The 26,693-nt window shown below is 37.9% G+C and overlaps 1 protein-coding gene across 7 annotated transcripts in view; it reads left to right on the top strand.

Moving 5' to 3' along the window:
- RIMKLB (ribosomal modification protein rimK like family member B) overlaps positions 1–26,693 on the top strand; it is a 71,814-nt gene that overhangs the window by 12,714 nt on the left and 32,407 nt on the right. For 5 of the 7 annotated variants that reach the window (XM_086714144.1, XM_086714143.1, XM_086714145.1 and 2 more), the window contains exon 2: positions 4,252–4,483. In XM_086714144.1, the coding sequence (XP_086570270.1) occupies positions 4,309–4,483 (175 nt within the window). In that variant the 5' untranslated portion in view covers positions 4,252–4,308. Of the gene's footprint in view, positions 1–1,907; positions 2,049–4,251; positions 4,484–26,693 lie in introns of those variants that run through there. The other 2 variants (XM_086714142.1, XM_086714141.1) reach the window with 2 other exon arrangements.

Raw genomic sequence — 26,693 nt, 5'->3', positions numbered from 1 at the left:
CAAACTTACTCCTTTAAATGTCAGGGGGAATAAAGGAACCATTTTATTTTACAAGAGACTCTTTTCTGACATTTAAAATAGTGAATGTAATCAGAAAAAAAATTGTTTTTTAAGGACTCAGGACTATCATTTTATTTGTGTACTTTTGGTCTTCTGACCTCTATAGATTTATCATAACGCTTTTGATTTATCAGCAGTTTTGTTTTTCTTTTTCCCCTCATGTTTATGGATGGGAGAAATAGATATGTTGGAAGAGACCCTGGCCTACTGGTCTCCGCCTGGCCCACAGGAATGTTTTGGAGGTCTCCCAGAGCAGGAGGGCCAGTGTGAGGGTTGGTAAGGGGAGAGAATGAATGCAAAGCTTTTGCCTTGGTGGTTGGAGAATCTTTTCCTGATTGTTTCCTGGTTATTGTTAGATGTGAATCTCAGTGGAGCAGCCTGATAAAGGCAAGCGACCCTGGGTACCTGGGGACCACCAGTGGCCCCTTAACCTGTCGAAATAAAAGTGGACCATTCGGTGGAGGAGAGGTTGTGTTCTTTCTTTTTCTGTCAGTGAACTAGACTTTGGAGATTACTATGAAATTATACTGGATAAAAAATTGGACAGGTGTCACTTGAAAATACCAGTACCAGTGGAACAGTAAGTGACAGGCTAGAGTTTAAGCTTACTTGCCCTTTTCAAACTGGGAATGTCATGTACTTGGTATACAGAAAGAATATTTTGGAACACAGTGTGTCATACCTCTGTGATTCTTTACATGAAAAGCAAGACATGACATGAGAATCTTTTGAAGCTGATAAAGAAAATATATTCCATATGAACAAAGATACTTTGGTGCAGGGCAAGGTGATGATCCCCAGATCTTGCCATATTAACTGCCTCTAGGTGGGCTTTGAGGAACCACAACCATTGACATTGATGTTGGACCTTTTCAAGATAGTGTCTACCTCTTTCACAGAGTCTTCTGCAGGGTGAGAACATTCTTCTAGTTCCAGATATGGGAACTAGATATAGTCCCAGTTGTGGCAAATGATGAGATTTCTAGGCTTGCTTCCAAATCATGAAGGCAGAGAGGGAACACCATTTTCTTTGTTAGAAACCCAGGATCAAGAGGATTTAGGGTTCATTAAAAAAAAAGGAAAAAAATGAAAGGAGATGGGGAGGCTAATCTGAACTTTCATGTGTTGGTTGCATACCAGTGTAGAAACACTCAAAGATTATGCAAGGATATCAGAGCTGCAGCCATGAAGCCAGACATGGAGATGCTCATGTGCATCATCTGTCAGGAGTTGCTGCATAACTATGTGAGATTGCAGGCCTGGAGTGCTTTTATTATCTGATGATACAATCCTTGAAAACACCATATTGTCTTACTATTGGCCTGGGAAGTTTCCACAAGTTGACATATCAATATTGTCAGAACAGTCCTGCTTCCCAGTTGCCAGTGGCTATACCATCTTATCCTGATTTCTGTTGGGGCCACAACTGCTGTACTCATTCAGTACAATTTCATGTGGTGAAATTTAGTCATATTGGCAAACAGATGATGTTCAAGAACTAAGTGTAAGGGATGGAACCAAGATGGGCTTTGGAATAATGGAGGTCATTGACAGGGTGTTTCAAAAACTATCCAGTCTTAGGATCATTTTTATAGTGCCTATCTCAAGGAAAACTGGGGATCTCTACATTAGGTACCCTAGTGCAAATTTTTTTTGGTGGAGCTTTTCCTCTGATTGAGACTTCCTAGTGACCACATCTTCCTATTGTGTAAGTTGAATTATTACTACATCTAGCCTAAAGCTTGAAAGGGTATGTTCTTGACCACAGCTGTGGAACAGGTACACAGGGGGCTAGGAGGTTGTGGGCATCGGGCATCCCCTTTTTTGGTTAGTTGGGTCTTGGCCTGATGCATCACCATAACTGAGAGCTCTTAACCTTTCTTTTCCTCAGCTACAAGTCACAACTATTGTGCTTCTCATTTTATTTTATTCTTTCCCTGCTTTCCTGTGATTGATGCCTTTGAGACCCCATGTTGTGGGGCACATGGGTGAGTGCGGCGCAGGTATGGCAGGCCAAGGTTTGGCGTGCTGGCGTGTGTGTGTGGTGGTGCTTCTGGCTCGTGATATTCTAGTCTTATTGTGTGCATTCAGGCGGAGACCCTGGAGAGTGTGTGAATGGTGCATGAGGGGCTACTTTCAGTTGCTGTGACGCTGGAAGCTGTCTATATGTATGGCTTTTGCTTCCTCTAGTTCTTATCCTTGTCTTTTTTTTCTGTTAGATTTGCTGTGTCATCTGGGGTGGTATTAGGATTTTTTTAATTTTTAGTAAGCTCCATGCCAAACATGAGGCTTGAACTAACGACCCTTAGATCAAGAGTTGCATGCTTTACTGACTGAGCTAGCCAGATGCCCCAGTAATTTTATTTTTGAAAAAAAATTTTTTTTTTGTTGGGGTGCCTGGGAAGCTCAGTTGGTTGAGCGTCCAACTCTTGATTTCAGCTCAGGTCACCATCCCAGGGTCATGGGATTGAGCTGAGCCCCATGTCACACTCTGTCCTGGGTGTGGAGCCTGCTTCAGATTGTTTTTCTCCTCCTCTGCCTCTCTCCCTTGCATACATTCTGTCTCTAAAATAAAAAAAAAAAAATTAAAATAACGCTTACAAAGAAAGGCTTTTTGTTGAAATAATGTTAATGTTTGTTAGTAAAGCTTGTAACTTTTTGCTTCTTCTCAGGAAAATAATTTTCAGCTTTTGTCTTGCTCATGATGCAAGCTCTTGCCCATGATGCAAACTCTGAGAAGCAGCACTGTATTTGTGGAAGAAAGTCCTTTTTTGTATTACAGTAAACAATCTGTATTTGTTTAAAAAAAATTCTATTTAAAGTAAGCATAAAAACATTGAGTAAGAGCATGCTGTCCTCTGACTGAAATAAATTTGAGCGAATGGACCCCAGCATTTATTTCAGCTATTTAAAGTTTTTTTCCCACAGTCTCAAATTACTCTGATTAAAGTTGTTACATGAATGACTTCAGTGTTGATACTCATCTAACAACATAGGTGTTACTATCTCATTTAAAAAACATTCCTATGAATATGTTAGTGATAAAATATACATACATATGAGAAAACAAGGGAAGAAAATTGAATAAAAAAACTACAGTTACATGAACATATATAATGGAGTTTATCGTGATGGGAGATACGGGGATATGATATATTAATGATTACAACCTTGTCTATTTTATATCAAGGTATTTGCATTTTGGGTGGGGTAAATCAGTCAAAAGTAGATGATCAGATAAAAGTATATTTCTAGATTATATATAATACAGGGAATGGCATTGAGTATATAATATTGAAAATGGCACTTTTATTTTTTTTAATTATTTTTTTTTAATGTTTATTTATGAGAGAGGGAGAGAGATAGAGCATGAATGAGGGAGGGACAGAGAGGGAGACACAAAATCCAAAGTAGGCTACAGGCTCTGAACTGTCAGTGCAGAGCCCGTTGTAGGGCTTGAACTCATGGACCATTAGATCATGACCTGAGCTGAAGTCGGACGCTTAACCAATGGAGCCACCCAGGCGCCCCTAAAAAATGGCACTTTTATTAAGTGACCTGCTGTAATTATTAAACTGCAGTGCTTCCCCAGTGGAAGGGGGAGAAATTTTGTTTCGGGAGGTGGTGAGTTTCTACATTTCTAGTGTTGTAAAAGTTTTGATTTTTTTTTTTTTTTAATTTTAGATAGAGTGCATGAGTGGGAAGGGGACAGAGAAGGGGAGAGAGAGAGAGAAAGAGAAAAAGACAGAGACAGAGACAGACAGAGAAAATTCTTGCTCAGCTTGGAGTCTGACATGGGGCTTGATCCCATGACCCTGGGATCATGACCTGAGCCAAAATCAGGAGTTGGATGCCTGACTGGGCCATCCAGGCACTCCTTTTACTATATTTTTTAAAGTAATCTCCATGCCTGATATGGGGCTCAAACTCATAACTTCAAGATCAAGAGTCACACACTAGTGACTGAGCCAGCCAGGTGCCCCAAGTATTCTTTCTTTCTTTCTTTCTTTCTTTCTTTCTTTCTTTCTTTCTTTCTTTCTTTCTTTCTTTCTCTTTCTTTCTTTCTTTCATTTTTTTTAAAACAGGAAGAAATAACATTTAATTTCATATGTATGGGAGATGCATGAAGACATGAAATTCCTTAGGTAGAATTCTTTATTTACCCTGTGTGTGTATTTGGTCTTTGTCTAGAGAGAATCGTCATTCAGGAGGAAATAATCCAGGAAAAGGAAGAACAAGCAGATCAAGATGTGTAGCTCTGTGGCGGCCAAGTTGTGGTTTTTGACCGATCGTCGAATCAGGGAAGACTATCCCCAAAAAGAGATTTTACGAGCATTAAAGGCCAAATGTTGTGAGGAGGAACTGGACTTCAGGGCTGTGGTGATGGATGAAGTAGTACTGACAATCGAGCAAGGAAACTTGGGTAAGTCTATACTAAATAATTTTATGGATTTTTTTTCTTAGAATATGTTGAATCCACATTTTCTAGGAATAATTTGGATGAAGGAATTGTTAATAGCTTTACATTACAATCATCTGATCTTAAAATATAGCATATTTTATGGAAGAAATGGAAACCCCGGAATTAATTGAACCTCTTATGTTATTTTTATTTTAATGTTTATTTTTGAGAGAGAGACACACATGCACAGAGCGTGAGTGAGGGAGGGGTAGAGAGCGAGGGAAACACAGAATCCGAAGCAGGCTCTAGGCTCTGAGCTGTCAGCACAGAGCCCGACGCGGGGCTCGAACTCACGAACCGTGAGATCATGACTGGAGCCAAAGTCCATGACCTGAGCTGAAGATGGACGCAAAACCGACTGAGCCACTCAGGTGACCTGAATATCTTAAGATATTATTTAGGAAATAGTTGGGAGAGAAATTAAAGAAAATCTACTTGTTTTTCCCCATTATTACTGTCTTCTAATTTTAAAGGTGCCCCTGAGAGAACTTGTACTTCATGGGATAATTCAGTAATGAATTTAGTAAATTCATCAAATTCCACATGTGATTCTTATTTTCTTTTTTTCTAAAAACTTCAGAATATTGACTACTTTTTAAAAAATGTTTAGGGGCGCCTGGGTGGCGCAGTCGGTTAAGCGTCCGACTTCAGCCAGGTCACGATCTCGCGGTCCGTGAGTTTGAGCCCCGCGTCAGGCTCTGGGCTGATGGCTCAGAGCCCGGAGCCTGTTTCCGATTCTGTGTCTCCCTCTCTCTCTGCCCCTCCCCTGTTCATGCTCTGTCTCTCTCTGTCCCAAAAATAAATAAAAAAATGTTGAAAAAAAAATTAAAAAAAAAATGTTTATTTCTTTATTTTGAAAGAGAGAGAGAAGGAGAATGTGAGTAGGGGAGGGGCAGAGAGGAGAGAATCCCAAGCAGGCTCCATGTTGCCACCGCAGAGACCAACGCTAGGCTCAGTGTCTCACAAACCGTGAAATTATGACCTGAGCTGAAATCAAGACTTGGATGCCCAACCGATTGAGCCACCCAGGCATTCCTTTTCTTTGTTTATAAAATATTTTATACATATAGTGTATAATATACCGTTTGTTTCTCTTCACTGGATAAAAGTGTCTGAATAATTTGACTCAGTTGGTGATAAGTCTAGTATTTCTAATTCTGTATTTCATATTTGTTTTAGGGTTACAAGAGGATATCTTAGAAACAGAATTCTTTAGGACTGACTTAGGAATCTTTACGTCTTTACTCTGGAAAGTTATGACTTGTAGGTCATTTCTGTTAGGGAGCATTATATGGTGGCATATACGTGCCATTTTGGATTAACTTTTAGAAGACTAGACATAGTTTAGTGATAGTATTCAGTAAAGATATGAGACAAACACTTAAAACAGATTCTATGTTACTTAACTTGCTTCGAGACTATAATCATAATGAGAACATGTGTTTTCATCAAAAAAATGGGGGGAGGTGGTTATTGTGAGAACTAATAATATACAGAATATAAATCTGCTATTAGGGTAATTTCATTTGTAGGCTAGTTAATAGATCCCAGAGTCTTGCCTGATGAATAACATGATCCTGTAGATTTAAGTAGGTAAAATCTCTTAGCAAACAGTTGCTCTTTACTCTCTGTCCTTTAACATTTATTCCATTCACTTTACCTTTTTACAGTTATTGTTGCTTTGGAAATAACTTCTTTAGAACTGAACTGTTTCCAGATTGTTTCACTGGAGTGTTTTAGTTACTACCTTTATAAGAAAGATGCACATTATTTTATTTTTGGTCAACTTTTCTTTTTTTTAAATGTATATACATAGGTCCAACACTTATTCAGATTCTGGATTTGGGATAGAGCCTGTTTCATTCTTTCATAAATATAATTTGAGCACTTACTATGTGCTAATTAATTGGTATGGTATGCAAAATGAGACATAGTCCCTATATTCTAAAGGCCAAGATTAACATTAACATCAATCAAGTGATCACACATATTAGTGTAAAATCATTATAACTTTGGTAAATTATAAAAGGAATGGATATCAGTTTGCACCCCCCTGCCCTCTAGCTAGCTATGACAGATACATCCTGAACAAATCCGGGCAAATCTTTTCTTTGAAATTCAGAATCTATCACATGCTTTTATAACTTGCAGGTTTTTCAACAAAATTGCATATACAATTGTTGAAATTGGAGTCAGAAATCTGGACAGAGTATTGTGTTAGGAGCCGTGCTCTTGAAGTATGTGTGAGAAGGCCAGTGTACATAGGTCACTAAACACATAAACTGCAGGCTTATGGTGTATGTCTCTGTTTTAAAGGTTGGAAAACCAAAGGCTGCCTTTCCAACAGTCCTCTGAAGTCAGGGTTTCTTATTAGACCAAGCTTCTGTCACATAGACCTATTACTACAAGATGTGGGAAATGCAAATGGACATCTCTGTTCTAATACCTTCCATAGGTTGAAAAATATCTAAGATTGGGGTACCTGGGTGGCTTGGTCCATTGAGCGTCCGACTTTGGCTCAGGTCATGATCTCACGGTTCATGAGTTCAAGCCCTTCGTCAGGCTCTGGTTTGACAGCTCAGAGCCTGGAGCCTGCATCAGATTCTGTGTCTCCCTCGCTGTCTGCCCCTCCCCTGCTCACACTCTGTCTCTCTTTGTCTCTCTCTATCTCAAAAATAAATAAACATTAAAATTTTTAAAAAAAATCTAAGATTGAAAACCATTGTTCTTCGTTTTTTGTTTCCTACTGGACACTCTTTGTTCTCAACTGTCACTTCAGGCCAGTAGGACAAGATTGAACTCACTTCTTCCCCACGAGGCTATCTTATTTCAGCCTTTTGGTTTGTATTTTGTCCTTTGCCCTGGTATTACCGTTAACATATCTTTTGTTTTAAACATGTAGTTTTTAAGTTTATTTACTTATATTTAGAGTAGGTATTTGAATAGAGATGTCCATTGCATTTGCCACATCTTGTAGTAAGAGGTCTGTGAGAAGGGCGTAAGTGAGAGCAAGAGAGGAGCAGAGATAGGGGAGAGAATCCCAAGCAGACTCTGCCCTGTCAGTGCAGAGTTTAATGCAGGGCTCTATCCCACAAACCAAGAGTAGGACACTTAACTGACTCAGCCACATGTGTGCTTTTCTGTTTTATTCTTAAGAGCCATTTCTGCCACAAAATTTTCTTGCTTTTTCCTTCTAAATGACAGTTGTTCTGCTTTTCAGTATCCTAAGTCAAGCTGTTAATGGCCCCAAGTTTAAATGACTGCAACATTCCTATAGCCTATAGCTTGTTATCTTTCACTACAGTGTTTCCTCTCTAGCTCTTTCTCATTCATTAAACACCAGTTTTATCATCTTTCTAAAAACCTTCAGAAACCCTATTTCCAAGCACTGTTCAATCTATTTTATTTTTAAGGCTTATTTAAAAAAATAAATGAGTGGGGGGAGGGGCACAGAGAGAGACACACACAGAATCCCAAGCAGGCTCCAGGCTCTGAGCTGTCAGTACAGAGCCTGACGTGGAGCTCAAACCCACGAACCATGAGATCATGACCTGAGCTGAGGTCAGATGCTTAAGCAACTGAACTATCCAGGCGCTCCAGGGCTTTTTATTTTTTATTTGTATTATTTATTTATTTTTAAGATTAATGTATTTATTTTGGGGGGGGAGAGAGAGTGCGCGAGAGGGAGCAGGAGGGGCAGAGTGAGGGAGACAGAGGATCTGGAGAGGGCTCCTCACTGACAGCAGAGAGCCCAATGTGGGGCTCAAACTCATGAATGTGAGGTCATGACTTGAGCCAGTTTACTAAGCATACTTTTCCATGTCCACTGTTTATAGCATAAATGTTACCACATGCGCAACAATAAGACCCAGCTTCACAGCCGGTAGGATGCTCTAATGAAAAAGAGACAACATGTGTTGGCAAGAATATAGAGAAATTGGAATTCTCTTGCATTGCTAATGGGAATGTAAAATGGTGCAGTCCCTTTGGAAAACAGTTTGGCAGTTTCTCTAAAGGTTAAACATACAGCTACCATAGGATCCATCCCACTCCTGCATGGAATGACAACGTATGTTTGGAAGAATTCACCAGTGAAAACATCTGGTTCTGAGCTTTTCCTTGTTCGGAGACTTTGGATTACTGATTTAATAGGTCTGTTCAGATTTTTTATTTCTCAGTGATTCAATTTTAGTAGGTTGTAGGTTTCTAGGAATTTATTCATTTTTTCTAGGTTATCCAATTTGTTGGTGTGTAATTGTTCATAGTTGTCTCATGATTACTTTTATTTTTTTGGTGACCATTGTAACATTTTCTTTCATTTCTGATTTCTTATTTAAGTCTCTTTCTTTCCCTTTTTAGTCTAGCAAAGGGTTTGTTAATTTATTAATCTTTCCAAAAATCCAAGTTAGTTTTGTTGATTTTTATTTTATTTTTCTCTTTTTTATTTTGGTTATTTGTGTTCTAATTTATTTTTTTAGTTAATTTTTTCTTGAAAGAGAATGCAAACGGGGGGGGGGGGAGAGAGAGAGAGAGAGAGAAAATCCCAAGCACTCACAGCGCAAAGCCTGATGTGGGGTTCAGTCTCACAACTGTGAGATTATGATCTGAGCTGAAATCAAGTGTCAGATGCTTAGCTGACTGAGCCCCCCAGGCACCCCAGAGATTTTCCTTCTTTCTTAATGTGCATGTTTATACCTGTACACTTCGCTCTTAACACTGCTTTCACCACATCCCATAAATTCTGGTATTCTGTGTTTTGCTTTTGTCTTAATATTTTTTTTTCTCTTTTTTTCTAAACTTTAATAATTTTTTTTAACTTTATTTATTTATTTATTTTAAGAGAGACAGTGAGCCAGGGAAGGGAAGAGAGAGAGAGAGAGAGAGAGAGAGAATCCCAAGCAGGCTCCGCAGGGTCAGTGCAGAGCTTGACATGGGGATTGAACTCACAAAACAGTGAGATTATTGAGCCAAAATCTAGAGTCAGATGCTTCTTAACCAAATGAATGAGCCACCCAGGCGCCTGTTCTTATGATATTTTCTGATTTCCCTTGTTACCCCTTTTGTTTTATTTATTGTTTGAGTGTGTTATTTAATTCCCAGGTATTTATGAGTTTTTCATTTTCCCTTTGGTATTCATTTCTAGTTTCAGTCCATAGAAACCAGAAAAGATACTTGGTATGATATCGGTATTCTTAAATGTAAGATTTGTTTTGTGGCTTAACATGTGATCTATCCTGGAGAAAATTTCATTTGCCCTTGCAGAACTTGGATTGTGTTGTTGTTTGGGGTGGGGGTATGTGTTTTGATATATTTGTTAGGTCTAGTTGATCTGTGGTGTGTTTCAGTTTTGTTTCCTTATGAAATTTTCTTTTTTTCTTTGGGGCGGGGGGAATGGTCATTGTTTTTATTTATTTTTTTAATTTACATCCAAGTTAGCATACAGTGCAACAATGATTTCAGGAGTAGATTCCTCAATGCCCTTTGCCCATTTAGCCCATCCCCCCTCCCACAACCCCTCCAGTAACCCTCTGTTTGTTCTCCATATGTAAGAGTCTGTTATGTTTTGTCCCCTTCCCTGTTTTTGTATTATTTTTGCTTCCCTTCCCTTATGTTCATCTGTTTTGTCTCTTAAAGTCCTCATATGAGTGAAGTCATATGATATTTGTCTTTCTCTGACTAATTTCACTTAGCATAATACTCTCTAGTTCCATCCACGTATTTGCAAATGGCAAGATTTTATTCTTTTTGATTGCCGAGTAATAATCCATTGTATATATTTATCACATCTTCTTTATCCATTCATCCATTGATGGACACTTGGGTTCTTTCCATACTTTGGCTGTTGTTGATAGTGCTGCTATAAACATGGGGGTGCATGTGCCCCTTTGAAACAGCACACCTTAGATAAATAGTGTAATTGCGGGGTCGTAGGGTAGTTCTATTTTTAATTTTTTGAGGAAACTCCATACTGTTTTCCAGAGTGCTGCACCAGCTTGCATTCCCACCAACAATGCAAAAGAGATCCTCTTTCTCCACATCCTCGCCAACATCTCTTGTTGCCTGAGTTGTTAATGTTAGCCATTTGGACAGGTGTCAGGTGGTATCTCATTGTGGTTTTGATTTGTATTTCCCTGATGATGAGTGATGTTGAGCATTTTTTCATGTGTCTGTTCACCATTTGGAAGTCTTTGGAGAAGTGTCTATTCATGTCTTTTGCCCATTTCTTCACTGGATTATTTGTTTTTTGGGTGTTGCGTTTGATAAGTTCTTTATATATTTTGGATACTAACCCTTTATCTGATATGTCATTTGCCGATATCTTCTCCCATTCCGTTGGTTGCCTTTGACTTTTGCTGATTGTTCCCTTCGCTGTGCGGAAGCTTTTTATCTTGATGAGGTCCCAGTAGTACATTTTTGCTTTTGTTTCCCTTGCCTCTGGAGGCATGTTGAGTAGGAAGTTGCTGTGGCCAAGGTCAAAGAGGTTTTTGCCTGCTTGAGGATTTTGATGGCTTCCTGTCTTACACTGAGGTCTTTCATCCATTTTGAGTTTATTTTTGTGTGTGGTGTAATAAAGTCGTCCAGGTTCATTTTTCTGCATGTTGCTGTTCAGTTTTCCCAGCACCACTTGCTGAAGAGACTGTCTTTATTCCATTGGCTATTCTATCCTGCTTTGTCAGAGAGTAGTTGGCCATATGTTTGTGGGTCCATTTGTGGGTTCTCTGTTCTGTTCCATTGATCTGAGTGTCTGTTCTTGTGCCAGTACCATACTGTCTTGATGATTACAGCTCTGTAATACACCTTGAAGTTTGTCCTTATGAGGTTTTGTCTGTTTGCTTCATACCATAACATAACAGTATTTGAATTTTTCATTATTGTGTTAGTGTCCATTTCTCTCCTTGGTCTTTTACTATTTGCTTCATGCAAGTGGGTACTCTATTAGGTGTCTGCATATTTACAATTGTTAATAGCTTCCTGGTGAATTGACTCTCATCATTATAATGATGATTATCTCTTGTGACAGGTTTTCTCTTAAAGGGTATTTTATCTCATAAGTATGGCCACCTGTATTCTCTTTTGGTAACCATTTGCATGGAGTATCTTTTGTCAGTCTTTTACTTTCAGCTTTTGGGTGTCTTTACATCTAAAATGAATCTGTTAGTAGCGTATAGTTGGCTCTTCTTTTTCTATCCATTCTATCCCTCTGTATCTTTTCATTGTGGGGGTTTCTTTCATTAACCTTTATTTTTTTTAAATTTTTTAATGTTTGTTATTTATTTTTGAGAGAGCACAAGTGGGGAAGGGGCAGAGAGAGAGAGGGCAACACAGAATCCAAAGGAGGCTCCAGGCTCTGAGGTTTCAGCACAGAGCCTAAGGGGGGCTTGAACCCACGAACTGCACGATCATGACCTGAGCCAAAAGTCGGACGCTTAACTGAATGAGCCACCGAGGCACCCCTCTTCTGTTTACTTTTAATGTGATTACTGAAAGAGTAAGACTTACTGTTTTCTGTATGTCTTGTACCTATTTTGTTTCTCTTTTCCTCTCTTATAGACTTCCTTTGTATTTTGTTAATTTATTATAGTGGTATGCTTTAGTTCCTTATTTAGTTTTATGTATTTTCTATAGGTGTGTATTTTATTCATCGTTACTGTGGAGATTACGTAATATGCTATATAGTTTAATTTATTTTAGATGATAAATTTATTCATATGCAAACTCTGCCCTTACAAATCTTCCCTTATCTTATGTTAACAATGTCACAAATTACATCTTATATTTTGTATCCATTGAAATAGTTTTATGGGCATCGTTATTTTTATGCATTAAAATTTTTTTTTTTAATGTTTATTTTTGAGAGAGAGAGAGCAAGAGAGAGAGAGAGAGCAGGTGCACAAGCATGGGAAGGGGCAGAGAGAGAGAGAGAGAGGAAGACACAGAATCCAAAGTAGGCTCCAGGCTCTGAGCTGTCATTGCAAAGCCAGACGTGGGCCTCCAACCCACAAAAACCGTGAGGTCATGACCTGAGCCGAAGTTGGGATGTTCAACTGACTGAGCCACCCAGGGGCCCCTGCTTTTGACTTTTTTTTTAAGTTTATTTTATCCATTTATTTTCAGAAAGGTGGGGGCAGAGAGAGAATCCCATGCAGGCTCTGTACTGCCAGTATAGAGCCCTACGTGGGGCCAGAACCTACACACTGTGAGATTATGACCTGAGCTGAAATCCACAGTTGGATGCTTAGTTGACTGAGCCACCCAGGCACCCCAACTTTTTTTTTTTTTATATATAAACCCTAGGCCCAACATGAGTCTTGAACTTAACGACCCTGAAATCCAGAGTCGCATGCTGTACCAAGTGAGCCAGCCAGGTGACCCTGTATGCCTTTAATTTTAAATGCTATACCAGCAATAACACTGATTTATGTACCACCATTGGAATATTTTAGGATTCTGTATTTATATATTTACCTTTATCCAAGAGCTTTATTTTTTTTTATGCTTTTGTGTTGCTTTCTAGTATTCTTTGTTTTTCGTATTTAAAAAAAATTTTTTTAAAGATTTCATGTTTAAGTAATCTGTGCACCCAGTGTGGGGCTCGAACTCACAACCCCAGGATCAAGAGTCAGACACTCCATTGATGGGGCCAGTCAGGAGTACCCCTGCCTCCACTGCCTTCTAGTATTCTTTCAACTTGGACTGTCTTTAGCTGTTCTTATAAGGCCAGACTATTGGTGATGAACGTCTCAACTTTTCTTTATCTGGGAAAAATCTTTATGTCTCCTTCATTTTTGAGGGATAGTCTTGCTGGATATGTTATTATTCTTCATTGTCAGTTTTTTTATTTCAGCACTTTTATTTTTAATTTTTTTATTCTGACGTTTATTTATTTTTGAGACAGAGAGAGACAGAGCATGAGTGGGGAAGGGGCAGGGAGAGAGAAGGAGACACAGAATCCGAAGCAGGCTCCAGGCTCTGAGCTGTCAGCACAGAGCCCAATGTGGGGCTCGAACTCACGGACCATTAGATCATGACCTGAGCCGAAGTCGGATGCTTAACCGACTGAGCCACCCTGGCACCCCTCTCATTCTTTTTTTAAAGTTTCCTGTCTCAGTAATTCAGATGTCTTTTTTGAGTTTGCTGATTCTTCTGTTTGAACAGTTCTGCTAGTAAACTACTGTGTGTATTTTCAGTTGAGTTTTTGTGCTCTTTAGCTCTAAAATTTGTTTGATTCTTTTTTAATAGTTTTTCATTGATATTCTCATTACCACACAATGTTACATTAGCAACATTAGATCTTTGTTTATTTAAGGTCATGTCTGGAGATTTATTTGTAACCTTTGAACCATGTTGCCTTGTTTCTCTCTAGCCTTTGTTATTTTTTGTTGGTTTTTGAGCATTTGAAAAAACAGCCACCACTCTCAGTTTTTATGGACTGCTTTTATATGGAAGACTTCTACCAATCTCTCTTTTATTTTCAAAAAATTTTTTAAAAATTTTATTTATTTTGAGAGAGAGCGAGCATATCAGCGGGAGAGGAGCAGAGACAGAAAGGGAGAGAGAGAGAGAGAGAATCCTATGCTCCGCACTGTCAGTGCAGAGCCCGACATGGGACTCTATCTCACAAATTGTGAGATCATGACCTGAACGGAGATCAAGAGTTGGACTCTTAACCCCCTGAGCAGGAGCCTCATCAATCTTTTAATTGGAGAGTTTAATTCATTTACATTGAAAGCAATCACTGTTAAGGACTGACTTCCTTCTGTCATTGCTCTGTTTTGTTTATACCCTATAGCTTTTATTGTCCCTTATTTCCTATACTGGTGTCTTACAGTAATACTTGCTTTTATATTAATGACTTTTTCCTTTAAACGTATTAGTCTCCATTGTCATATAGAAAACAATAAGTACAGTTAGAAACTTTTGTTCCAATAATACTAGCTTTTCTAATTCCTCCTGTATTTGCCTTTATTGACATTTTTATTTTTCTGTATGGTTTTTAGTCACTGTGTAGTGTCCTTTCATTCCTTCTTGCAGGACTCCTTTGAATGTTTCTTGCAGGACAGGTCTAGTGGTCATGCACTCCTTCAACTTCTGTTTTTCTGGGAATGTCTTTCTTGATTTCTCCCTCATTTTTAAAGGATGCTTTTGCTGGTTGATAGTTTCTTTTTTCTTTTCTCTTCTTTTCTCTTCTCTTCTTTTCTTTTCTTTTCTTTTCTTTTCTTTTCTTTTCTTTTTTTAGCACCTTGAATATGTCGGCCTCCCATCTTCTTGCCTCCAAAGTTTCTACTGAGAAATCTGCCATTTGAGGATCCTTATTATATGATGATTTGCTTCTCTTGCTTCTTTTAAGATTCTCTCTTTGTCTTGGATTTTGAAAGTTTGATTATAGTATGTCTCGGCATGAGTCTGAGTTCATCTTACTTGGAGATTGTTGAGCTACTTGGATGTTGATATTCATGTCTGTCATCAGATTCGTGAAGTATTCAGTCATTATTTCTTCAAATACTCTCTCTGTCCCTTTCTTCCCCTCCCTTTCCTCATCCCATGTACTCTGTTTCTCCCTCATTTCTGGGACTTCTGTAATATGTATGTCTCCTCAAGTTTAGTGATTCTTTTTTCTGCCTGTTCACATTTACTTTTGAATCCCTCCAATGAATTTTTTATTTCCATTTTTGTGCTTTTTATTTTCAGCTTCAGAATTACTCCTTGGCTTCTTTCTGTATTGTTTTTATCTATTGATATTTCTATTTTGCTCACCATGGTTTTCTGGATTTTCTTCTCATGTTTCTTTAGTTCTTTTAGCATCTTAGAGACAGTTGTTTTAACATCTTAGTCTAATGTCTCTGCTGTTAGATCTTTTTCAAGAACAGTTTCTGTTGATTTATTCCTTTGAACATCTATACGTTCCTGTTTCTTTGTATTCTTTGTGAGTTTTTGCTGAGTACTGCATATTTGAACCCCTAGTAGTGTGGTAACTCTGGAAATCAGATTCTCTTCCTTCCCTAGGATTTGTGTTTTTTGTTTGCTGTTTTCATTTTTATTTCTTTGATTGTTGTAGGCTGTCTCCTTGCTGAGGATTAGCTGGGGATGTAAATTTAATGTCTTCTCAGGACTTTTCTAAACCATTTCCGAGTCATGCACAGGCACTTTGTAGTTTTCCCATATATGCAGTTGTTTTTTAATGTCCTGGTCTTTAATGTCTGGCTCCTGAAAGGGGAAAAAGGGCAAGACAGACAGAGGAGGGGGGCAGAGAGGATATTTGAAGAAATAAATAAATACCCTGGAAAACACTTAACCTGGATTGGTAGGGGCTTATAACAGTGGATGGGGGTAGTATAACAATAATGGCTACTGACCTCTTTGCCTGAAATTGTATGATCAGAAGCTGCAACCAGCTATCAGAAGAGAGATACTCAATATTCAGAGGACAGGATCCTTTTAGCCAGCCTTGGCTCCTGCAAGGTGTGTCAGCTGCCCCAGGAACAGATGCATAGTATGCCTGAGGGGTGGGGGATGGCTAGTGCTCCTGTGTTAAGAGCTGAAATTGAGCAGAATTCACTGTATTTTACCATTCTTGTCATTTCCCGAAAGTTTCAGTCCTTCAACAAACTTGAGAGTTCTAAAGCAGTTATATCTGATTGTGCCAGTGCAATTATTGTATAATGGCAGGGAGACAGATTCCTGGTGCACCCTACTCCACTACCTTTCCAGAATCCTCTCTTCTGTCATGTTTCATTGATGTTCTCTTTTTCTTTTTGTTCTGATGTTTTGTATTTTGTATCTTAATGGATATATGCATTGTGAATATGTTCTTTCACTCTGCGGTTTGCCTTTTTGCTCTGTTAATGGAATATTTTGGTGGATGGAAGTTGCCAGTTTTAATTAGGTATAATTTATATTTATTTGTTTTGGCTAGTGCTTTTGTGTCCTTGTTAAAAAATATTTATGGAGCCAAGAATTCCTTTGAGGGGTGCCTGGGTCGCTCAGTCAGTTGAGCTTGGAGCCCATTTAAAAATCTCTCTCTCTTCCTCTGCCTCTGTCTCTCTCTCAAATAAAAAATAAATAAATAAAAGAATTCCTTTGAGACACATACTGAAATACCTACTTGATAAAATAAGAAATTGTTAAGTGAAATTATGAAGTTGGGGAAAGGGACATATGATATGGTATCTTTTCTAAAGGGAGAGTGATATGTGATTATAACCTTTGCTGGTTTAAAAAATGGATAATGGAGCGGCACCTGGCTGGCTATGTCAGAGGAACGTGTGACTGTTGATCTTCAGGTTGTGAGTTTGAGCCCCACGTTCGGTGTAGAGATAACTTAAGAAAATAAAACTTTTAAAAATAAGAAAAGGGAGCTGATGGAAGGATAAATCATAATTTTTAAAAATATGGTTACCTTTAGGGAAGAGAGAAAAGGTTGAAGAGCAAGCATGAGCTAGACTTCTATGACTCAAAATAATCTGTGGTTGGGGAAAATGGGGATGTAGAGAATAATAGAGAATAATTGATAATTATTGAAAGTAGATGAATAGTATATTATTGAAAGTAGATGAATAGTAGATGAATTCATTGTAATATTCTCACTACTTTCCTTTTTAGAAGTTTCTATAATAAAAAATGTAAACTAGGGGTGCCTGGGTGACTCAGTCTGACTTTAGCTCAGGTCGTGATCTCACTGTTTGTGTTCGAGCCCCCAGTCAGGCTCTGTGCTGACAACCGAGAGCCTGAAGCCTGCTTCAGATTCTGTGTCACCTCCTGTCTCTGCCCCTCCCCAGCTTGCTCTCTCTCTCTCAAAAATAAATAAACATTAAAAATTTTTTTTTAAAAATGTAGAATAAATGTAGAGAAAGTTTGACCTGATGAAAATTTGTTATTCCCAAAATCACTTCTTGAGTTAAACTAAAGCTTTTTGTTTTACTCTAGCAAATTCACCGGAAAATACACATTGCTTTGAAAAGGTCACAAAAGGTCATGACACTACACTTGATTTATAATAGGCCTGTCTTACTGTTTAGGTTCTATGCGTGTGTAATACATATTTATGTAATTTGTGTCTTTCATAAAACAGAAGTTTTATGGCATGTACTTGTTAGCATTTTAGAAGGGCCCTGTGATTTTTTTTTTTTATACCTTACCAATGAAGACTTTTGTTTTCTTTAGGGAGAGATGGCAACAACTCAGATTCATATTCTCCAAAACTTATTTCATACCTGAAACAATTTGTAATCTTCTTTTCACATATTTTTATGTCTCTGAAAAGCTGTTGTGTCTGGAAATATTTTCTTTTTTTCATTTTATTTCCTTTTTAATTTTTATTTAGTTTTGGGAGGGAGGAAGAGAGAGAGCGTGAGTGGCGGGTGGGCGGGGGGGGGGGGGGGGGGGGAGAGATAATCCCAGGCAGGGTCAATGCTGCCAGCACAGAGCCCAATGCAGGGCTGGATCCCACAACCCTGGGATGATGATCTGAGCTGAGATCAAGAGTCAGACACTTAACTGAGCCACCCAGGCACCCCTTTTTTTTCTTCTTAAGAATGGTTTTGTAAGAAGAAATCAGTTTGCTTTTACATATACTGAGTTACTTTGGTATTTTGGTTTTAATTTCTAGATTTACCAATTACCTACTTTTAATATACGCATATACTTTGTCCCCCCACTCACCCCATTAATGTTAATAGTGCTATCATGAGGTTGATTCAGTCATTTGAAACAGTTAGTGTTAATGACAGCTCAGCTGGTCCTAATTCATTGAGCTAATCCTCACTATTTGGCACTCTGCCCCCCGCCCCCCATGTTGCATTAGTAGATAAACCTATCCCCAAATAACACTTAGTTATTTCATATAATTAAAACATTTTAATTTATTCTGAACATTTTCCTTAAATGTTCCCCTGGAAGTTTCCTCTCAGTTAATTTCAAAGGAAAGAGAAAGAAACATTTTGAGAGCACTACTGTATATAAAGCATAGTGCTAGGCACATGTATCTTTTTTTTTATTTTATAAAATCATAATAGCTTTATATGTTTCCTAATTATAAAGTGACACAAACAGTACCAAAATATAAAGATTAAAGCAAATGTCAGTTGAAATTTTACCATCCATAGGTTTATCACTGCTAAACACACAAACATAAATGAATTACTTCATATTGTCCTTTAACTTTTTTTTCACTTATCAGTGAGTGTCATCTACTTGTCAAGATACTAGGTACTGGAGATATAGAGTTTATAGCAAAATAGACATATTCCAACTGGTCCATGGCTTCTTTAAACTAATTGGGAAACATGAACATTATATAAAAGTCAAAGAAATAGTTACACACTAAGCGGTATAAAGGAAAAGTATATGTAGTGTGATATGAGAGAATACACTAATGGAATCTAATTTATTTTAAGATTTTTTTTTTAAAGTAATCTCTACACCCAGTGTGGGGCTTGAACCCACAACTCTGAGATCAAGAGTCACACACTGTACCTACTGAGCCATCCTGGTGCCCCTAACTGGAATCCAATTTAGATTGAGTTAGATAAGGCCTCTTTAACAAAGTGACACTAAAACCTGAAGGATAGGGGCGCCTGGGTGGCTCAGTCGGTTGAGCGTCCGACTTCGCTCAGGTCACGATCTCATGGTCCGTGAGTTCGAGCCCCGCATCAGGCTCTGTGCTGACAGCTCAGAGCCTGGAGCCTGCTTCAGATTCTGTGTCTCCCTCTCTCTCTGGCCCTCCCCCCGTTCATGCTATGTCTCTCTCTGTCTCAAAAATAAATAAATGTTAAAAAAAAAAAAAAAAAAAACCCTGAAGGATAGATAGGTGTTATCCAGGAATACAGTGAGAGGAAGAGTATATGCATTGCTGTTAGGTAGTACTCCTTTGCCATAAATTCTTGAAGAGGAATCACTGTTCATTGCCAGAGTGTCCTCCAGAAAGGTTGTCCTTTTCCAGTATTCTCTCCAGTGCGATTGTTTTCATTTAGTTTGAGTCACTTTTCTGCTTAATCTTTTAGAAACTTGATCTATGATTCCAAACCCAGCTGGACAGTGAGATTTACAGTCAAAAAATAAGTTGGGGGAGCCTGGGGTGTAACTCAGTCAGTTGGAGCATCTGACTCTTGATTTCAGTTCAGGTCATGATCCCAGGGTCATGGGATTGAGCCCTGTGTTGGGCACTGTGCTGAGTGTGGGGCCTGCTTAAGATACTCTCTGTCTCTTTCTAAGATTTAAAAAAAAAAAAAAAAAAAAAAGAGGGGCGCCTGGGTGGCTTAGTTGTTTGAGCGTCTTCACTCTTGATTTCAGCTTAGGTCATTAGATCAAGCCCTGCATCGGGCTCTGTGCTGACAGAGCCTCCTTGGGATTTCTCTCTCTCCCTCTCTTTCTGCCCCTCATCCATATGCTCTCTCTCTGTCAAATAAATAAACTTAAAAAAAAAAAAAAAATCAGTTGTTGAGTATTCAACGGAAAAAGCTTTAATATCTTCAGTCATCAGGAAGAAATTTTTTTTATGAACTCAGGCCTTCTGTCCCCTGCCCCCGACCTTATCAAAATAGTAGGGAGCTTTGGTTATATTTAGTCTGTGTGCTAAACCCAGTGTTGGGCTGGAACTCAGTACCCTGAGATCAAGAGTCACAGGCTCTTCCTACTGAGCCAGCCAGGCACCTTTTCAGTGATATAACTGAAGGAATTTTTATCTTTTCTACCAGCACCAAGTACCAGTCTTAGCAGCTGCCTATCCCTTTCCAGAAATAGTTCAGAAAAGTGAAGCAATTGGATTAGTTGCCCCTCTAATGCTTTATTTAAACTCTTGGATTTAGGGATCAAATTGCTCATGGAAATGGCTGCAGTTTTTATATATGATGTTGAGTGTTATAAATTAAGATATGAATATAAATATGTATGTGAATATTCATATGAATAAAAGTTATAGTGATAATTTATAGACAAGTGACATAAATTAAGAAATGTGATATTCTTGCAAATAAATAAGTAGGTTCTTTTCATTTATTTATTTTTAATTTTTTTTAATGTTTATTTTTGAGACAGAGAGAGAGACACAGAGTGTGAGCAGGGAAGGGGCAGAGAGGGAGGGAGACACAGAATCTGAAGCAAGCTCCAGGCTCTGAGCTGTCAACACAGAGCCTGACACGGGGCTCGAGCTCATGGACCACGAGATCATGACCTGAGCTTAAGTTGGATGCTTAACTTATTAAGCAACCCTATTTATTTATTTTTTATTTATTCATTTATTTTTAATTATTCTTGGGGGAGTGGGGGAGAGAGAGTGAGCAAGCACATGAGGAGTGGAGGAGCAGAGAGAGAGAGGGAGAGAGAGAATCCTAAGCAGGCTCTGCACTGTCAGTGCAGAAGCCAGGCTTGAACTCTAAAACAGTGAGATCATGACCTGAGTGGAAATCAGGAGCCACCCAGGTGCCCCTAAATAAGCAGGTTCTTAATTATAAATACCATTTCAAAATAATTCCCTTGGTTATGTTATAGGAAGAGATAGTGATGAAGTGTTAAAAGACCTTGAGTATCCCTGGTCTCTGTCCCCGAAATATAGTTATTAAAGATAATGAAAACTGCCCTACCAAATACTAATAAATTGCAAGGAGTAAATATAATGTAGATAAAGTTTCTAGTTCAGTTCTTGGCCTGTGGTACATTCTTGTTTCTTTGCCTTCAATATCTATTCCTGCACCCCATTTCTTAACTAAACAGCACATTGATTTCCTTTTGAGAAATTCCTTCTTCCACATTGCGCAGTCTTGTTGGGGCTGTTACTTATGGTTCCCTACCCCTGGATAGTCAAGCTGGGCTGTAGGTTGGAAGTCTATCTTTATTTCTCTCGTCCCTTTGAGTAGTTTGACTCAAGGATAGAAGGAGAAAGTTTGGAATTTAATAATTTTCGTATGGCATCTTAAAATTTTAGGTTGTTTCTTTGTTCCCAGATTTGAAGAATGGCCATGGTCTTTTTTCCCAAGCCCGTTTTTGTCATCATTCTTTTTAGTTCTGAAGTTCTAAGCAAAATCCTATATCCATCCATCCATTAATTTTTTTCTTAATAAAGTTGCCTAGAGATATTTTAGTTGCTTACAAATCCAATAACCTTAACCAATACAGAAATTAATTCTGGAGAGCAGATTGTGGATTGATTACTTGGCATAGGTAAGACAGAAGTCCAATTAGATTAGAACTATTCCAGAGAGGTAATCTAATAACCTATGGTACACAATGTTAAAAATGGTGATTAAGTAATTACCTTTATTTACTTGGAACCATGGTCTTCTTTAGTGTAAAACTCAGAGGAATGGTAGGTGTTGCCAGATAAAACCTGTTTTAGAAAGTGTGAGGGGAGGGGGCGGCTGGGTAGCTCAGTCAGTTAAACCTCCAACTCTTTGATTTTTGCCTTAGGTTATGATCTCACTGTCTGTGGGTTCAAGCCCCACATTGTGCTCGGTGCTGGCAGCATGGGGCCTGCTTGGGATTCTGTCTCCCATTCTTTCTCTCTCTCTCTCTGTCTCAAAAGTAAATAAACGTTAAAAAAAAAAAGGAAGTGTGAGGAATTTGGAAGTAGGAGGGTAGAATGGCCTTTTGAAGGCAATGGAGGAACTCAAAAGGAATGAATAAGGAGTTCGTTCTAAGTTCTTTTTTCAAGGCAAATAATAGAATTCAGGGGCTTTCTAGTATTTGGGTATATAGGTTTAACCTAACCATTAGAGTATATTCCTGCTGAAAGGAGTCTTCCAGCTATCACGCTGCTTAGGAAATTAGCACAGCTAGAGATTTGGAGGGAATTCATGTAACACAAAAAAAGAGATCGGGCTTTAGAACTAGCTAGACCTAATTGTCCTGGCTGATCTAGTTATTAAACAAAACCTTTTGCAGTTGGTCAGACTGGTTGTCTGGTTTTATTTACTTGCTATGAAATTAAATGTTTGTAGTTTTCTAACAAGTAGGAATAAAAATGAAAACATCTATTCAAGGGGAAAAAAAGCCTATTCTATAATGTTGTGCTCAGAATTACTTGAGATGTGTATAAAATTCCCTGGTATGATATCTGACACACAGTAAATATTTAATAAATGATGTTGTTATTGTTGACAGGAAAACATAGTGTTATTCTGTTTATGCAAAGTGCTTTTCAAAAAGTTAATTGCTTATTTATTTTAGTTTGTTAGTACACTCTACACTAAATCTGGGACCTGAACTCATGACACTGAGATGAAGATTTGCATGCTGTGTGGACTGAGCCACGCAGGTGCCCTTTATGCACAGTTCTTTTGATAGTTGTGAAATTGGATGATCCTAAGACTATTTTCTGAGAGGTGCCAAGTGACAAGTCACCAAAGAACTTAGAAGAGTAGTGAGTGTAGTTACTAAACTGACTTAGGCAAAGAATAATACTTTAGTCTGAGGTCTTAGAATTCAAATTTTAAAATTATATATATATTTTTACAGACACTTATATAAAAATACTCAAAGTTTATTACAAATATTAGCTCATTTGATTCTGGCAATAATCCCATGTGATTGGTACTGTTACTCTCTGTATTTTACAAATGTGAAAATGGAATCCTTGATTGGTTAAATGTTTTACTCCACATCATAAAGCTATTAAGTGATTGAGCCAAGATTTAGAATCAGGCAGTCTGTCTTCAGAGCTCAGAATATATTCGTATTTCTTTTTCTTACATACAAAGTGGTATACTATAAATACTCTTCTGTCTGCTGCTTCTTTCCTCCATTAGATTCTCCAGGATGCCTTATGCAAATAGTGTCTGCAAATGATGATAGTTTCCTAGTTTCTGTGCCTTTTACTTCCTAGTGTACTGGATTAAGTAGGACCTTCAACATAATGTTGAATAAAAATGATGATAATGAGCACACTTGTCTTAGGCTTTATCTTAAAGGGAGTGCTGTGATTTTGTTCCAATAAATAAACCTGATGCTTACTAGATTTTTTTTTTTTTTTGGGCAAATACTATTTGCCAGGTTAAGGAAATTCCCTTCTCTTACCTTTTCTAGTGATGAAAGAGGTGTTTTTCTTTATATGTATACATATATATTTTTTTTATGTTTATTTATTTTTGAGACCGAGAGAAACAGCACGAGTGGGGGAGGGGCAGCGAGATAGGGAGACACAGAATCTGAAGCCAGCTCCAGGCTCTGAGCTGTCAGCACAGAGCCTGATGTGGGACTCGTACCCACTAGCCACGAGATCATGAATGGAGCCGAAGTCGGATGCTTAACCAACTGAGCCACCCAGGTGCCACAAGGGGTGTTTCTTTTTAAACCACATACTCATCAAGACTTATTTATGGTCAGTTTGGTTTTAACTATTCTAGTGGGTTTGAAATGGTGTCCAGTTGTGGTGTTATATCCCAGGTTACTAATAAGGTTGAACATCTTTTTATATATTCTTTTGGGTATCCTTACTTGTAAAGTGCTTGTTTAAGTCTCTTGTCCATTTGCTTTGGTTGTTTGATTATTTTACTTTGGTAAATGCCTCATTTGTGGCTTGCCTTTTAACTTCTTAATGGTATCTTAATAAAAAGAAGAATTTACTTTTAATGTACTGTAACCTGTCTTATTGTTTATGGCTGATTCTTTCTGTGCCCTGCATGAAAAAGTCTTTTCCTACTTTGACGTCCTCAAGATAACCTCTTACATTAGCTTTTAGAGAGTTAACGTCAAAGAGTTTTGTCATTCATATCTAGATGTATGTATGTATGTATTATTTTTGAGAGAGAGAGAGCACGAGAGTGAGCAGGGGAGGGGCAGAGAGAGAAGGGGACAGAAGGTCTGAGGCAGGCTCTGTGCTGACAACCTGATGTGAGGCTTGAACTCTTGAACCGTGCAATCATGACCTGAGCTGAAGTTGGAGGCTTAACTGAGCCCCTCAGACACACCCGTTCACATCTAGGTTTATAATCCACCTAGAATTGAGATTTGTGTATGGTGATAGGTAATAGTAAAGGTTCATTTTCTTTCCATTTGAGTGTTTGGTTGTCCCAGCACCTTTTATTAAGATTGATCTTTCCTTACTGCCTTCCAGTGTTGCCTTTATCATAAATCAAGTATTTGTACATAAGTGGGTTTATTCTGCTCCTTTGCTTAATTGTGATTCTTTTCACCAGCATGACAGTGGCTTAATCACTACAGTGTCATGATATCCAGTAGAGCAAGTCTTCTCTTCTTCTTCAAGAATGTCTAGTTATTCATGTTCTTTTGCATTTATTCATAAATTTTATAATCAGCTTGGCAAGTTCCACAGAAATACCACTTGGCATTTTGATTAGAATTTATATTGAATTTATAGATCAATTTGGGAAGAAATGACACATTCATACCATTAAACCTTCTTATATGTGAATATTGGCATGTGCTCATTCTCTCTCTCACTGTCTTTAATTTCTCTAATGATATTGTGCAATTTTATCCCCCAAGGCCTCGCACATCTTTTATTAGTATTTTATTCTTATGAATTTTATGTTTATGCTGCTATTGTAAATGATAACAATTAAATTTTTTAAATTTCTGACTCATTGCTGGTTGAGTTTAATATACTGACAGTCAAATAACTTACTTTTTCAGCAATTTAAGATAGACTATTTTGGATTGCCTATTTCTAAAATTGTATCATCTACAAATAATAACAATTTCATATTTCGTTTCCAATCCTTAATATCTCACTTTTCTTGACAACACAGGACAAGACCTTTGGACAATTGTTGGATTAAATAGTTATAGTGAACATTCTAGTCTCATTCCTGATCTCAAGCTTTCATTAAGCCATTAAAATGATATTGGCTATAGGATTTTTAAGATAGCCTTTATCAGATTAAGGACATTTTCTTCTTCGAGTATGCTAAAGATATTTTAAAATCCTGAATGCTTGTTGAATTTTATTAGTGTTTATACATCTATTTAGTGGTTATACTTATTTTTACCCAATAGCAGATTACATGATTAGTTTTTACAAGTTAACCAACTTAAATTTTAGAATAAACCCAACTTGCTTATGATTATTATTATTATAATTGGTGGGTTAATTTGTTAATATTTTGTTGCAGATTTTTACATTTATCTTCTTGAATGAGATTGGCTTGTAACTTTTCCTGTTGTGAATTTGTCATTGTTAGTTTCTGCTAACTTGTGTTTGGCCTCATAAAAAGGGCTGAGGAGTGTTTTTTGGTTGTTACTGTTCCTCACTGTTTTCTGGAAGACAAAAGCGTAGTAATATTTTATTTTTTCCTGAAATGATGGAATTCACCTTTGAGAGCTATTTATGCCTAAAGATTTCTTTGTGGAAATGTTTTAGTTAAAGGTTTATTGTTTTTAGTGATTCTATATTTCTTCTTATGGCAGTTTTGGTAAATTGTATTTTTCCAGAAATTTTTGTACATTTTATCTGACTTTTCAGATGTGTTGTTCACAAAATTTTTTCATTATCTTTTCAGTGTCTGTAACATACAGTGAAACTCCCTTTTCATTCTCACCTTTGTTTATTTGTATTTCTTTTTTTCCTCTAGATCATTCTCGTCAGGGTTTTAACAAATTAGTTTTTTAGGGACAAACTTTTAGCTTGGCTTGTCTTGCATTTCTCTCTTAAAAGTTTTTCCTTCTTTGAATTTTTTTTAATGTTTATTTTTGAGAGAGAGAGAGCAAGAGAGACCGAGAGAGCGAGCATGAGCAGGAGAGAGGCAGAGAGAGAGGGAGACACAGAATCTGAAGCAGGTTCCAGGCGCTCAGCTGTCAGCAAGGAGCCCAGTGCGGGGCTCGAACTTACAGACTGTGAGATCATGACCTTAACCGAAGTCAGGCCCTTAACCGACTGAGCCACCCAGCCCCATTTTTCCTGTACTTTGGGTTTGTGGATATTAATATGATTTCATTTATCTTTGGTGTTTTTGGTTTGAGTTTGCTGGTTTTTGTAAAGCAATTTATTGGGACAATTTTGTTTTAGGCAGTATAGTCAGACTCAGACCTGGGCTTAAACCCCACTTCTCCTTAAAAACTGTGAGATGTTTGAATTTCAGTAAATAGTAATTGAGCATTTACTATATGCTAGAGAGTGCTATACAGCTGTAAAGAAGATGCTCAGAATCCCACTCTCATGAAATTTATTTTCTACTTTCTCTAGCTCTCAGTTTCCCAGCTGCAAGAGGGGATGATGAATGAC

This window comes from Puma concolor, chromosome B4 (assembly GCF_028749965.1).
Source record: "Puma concolor isolate L17-30 chromosome B4, mPumCon1.1.hap2, whole genome shotgun sequence".
Lineage (NCBI taxonomy): Eukaryota > Metazoa > Chordata > Mammalia > Carnivora > Felidae > Puma > Puma concolor.
This window is presented reverse-complemented; position numbering and strand designations above follow the sequence as displayed.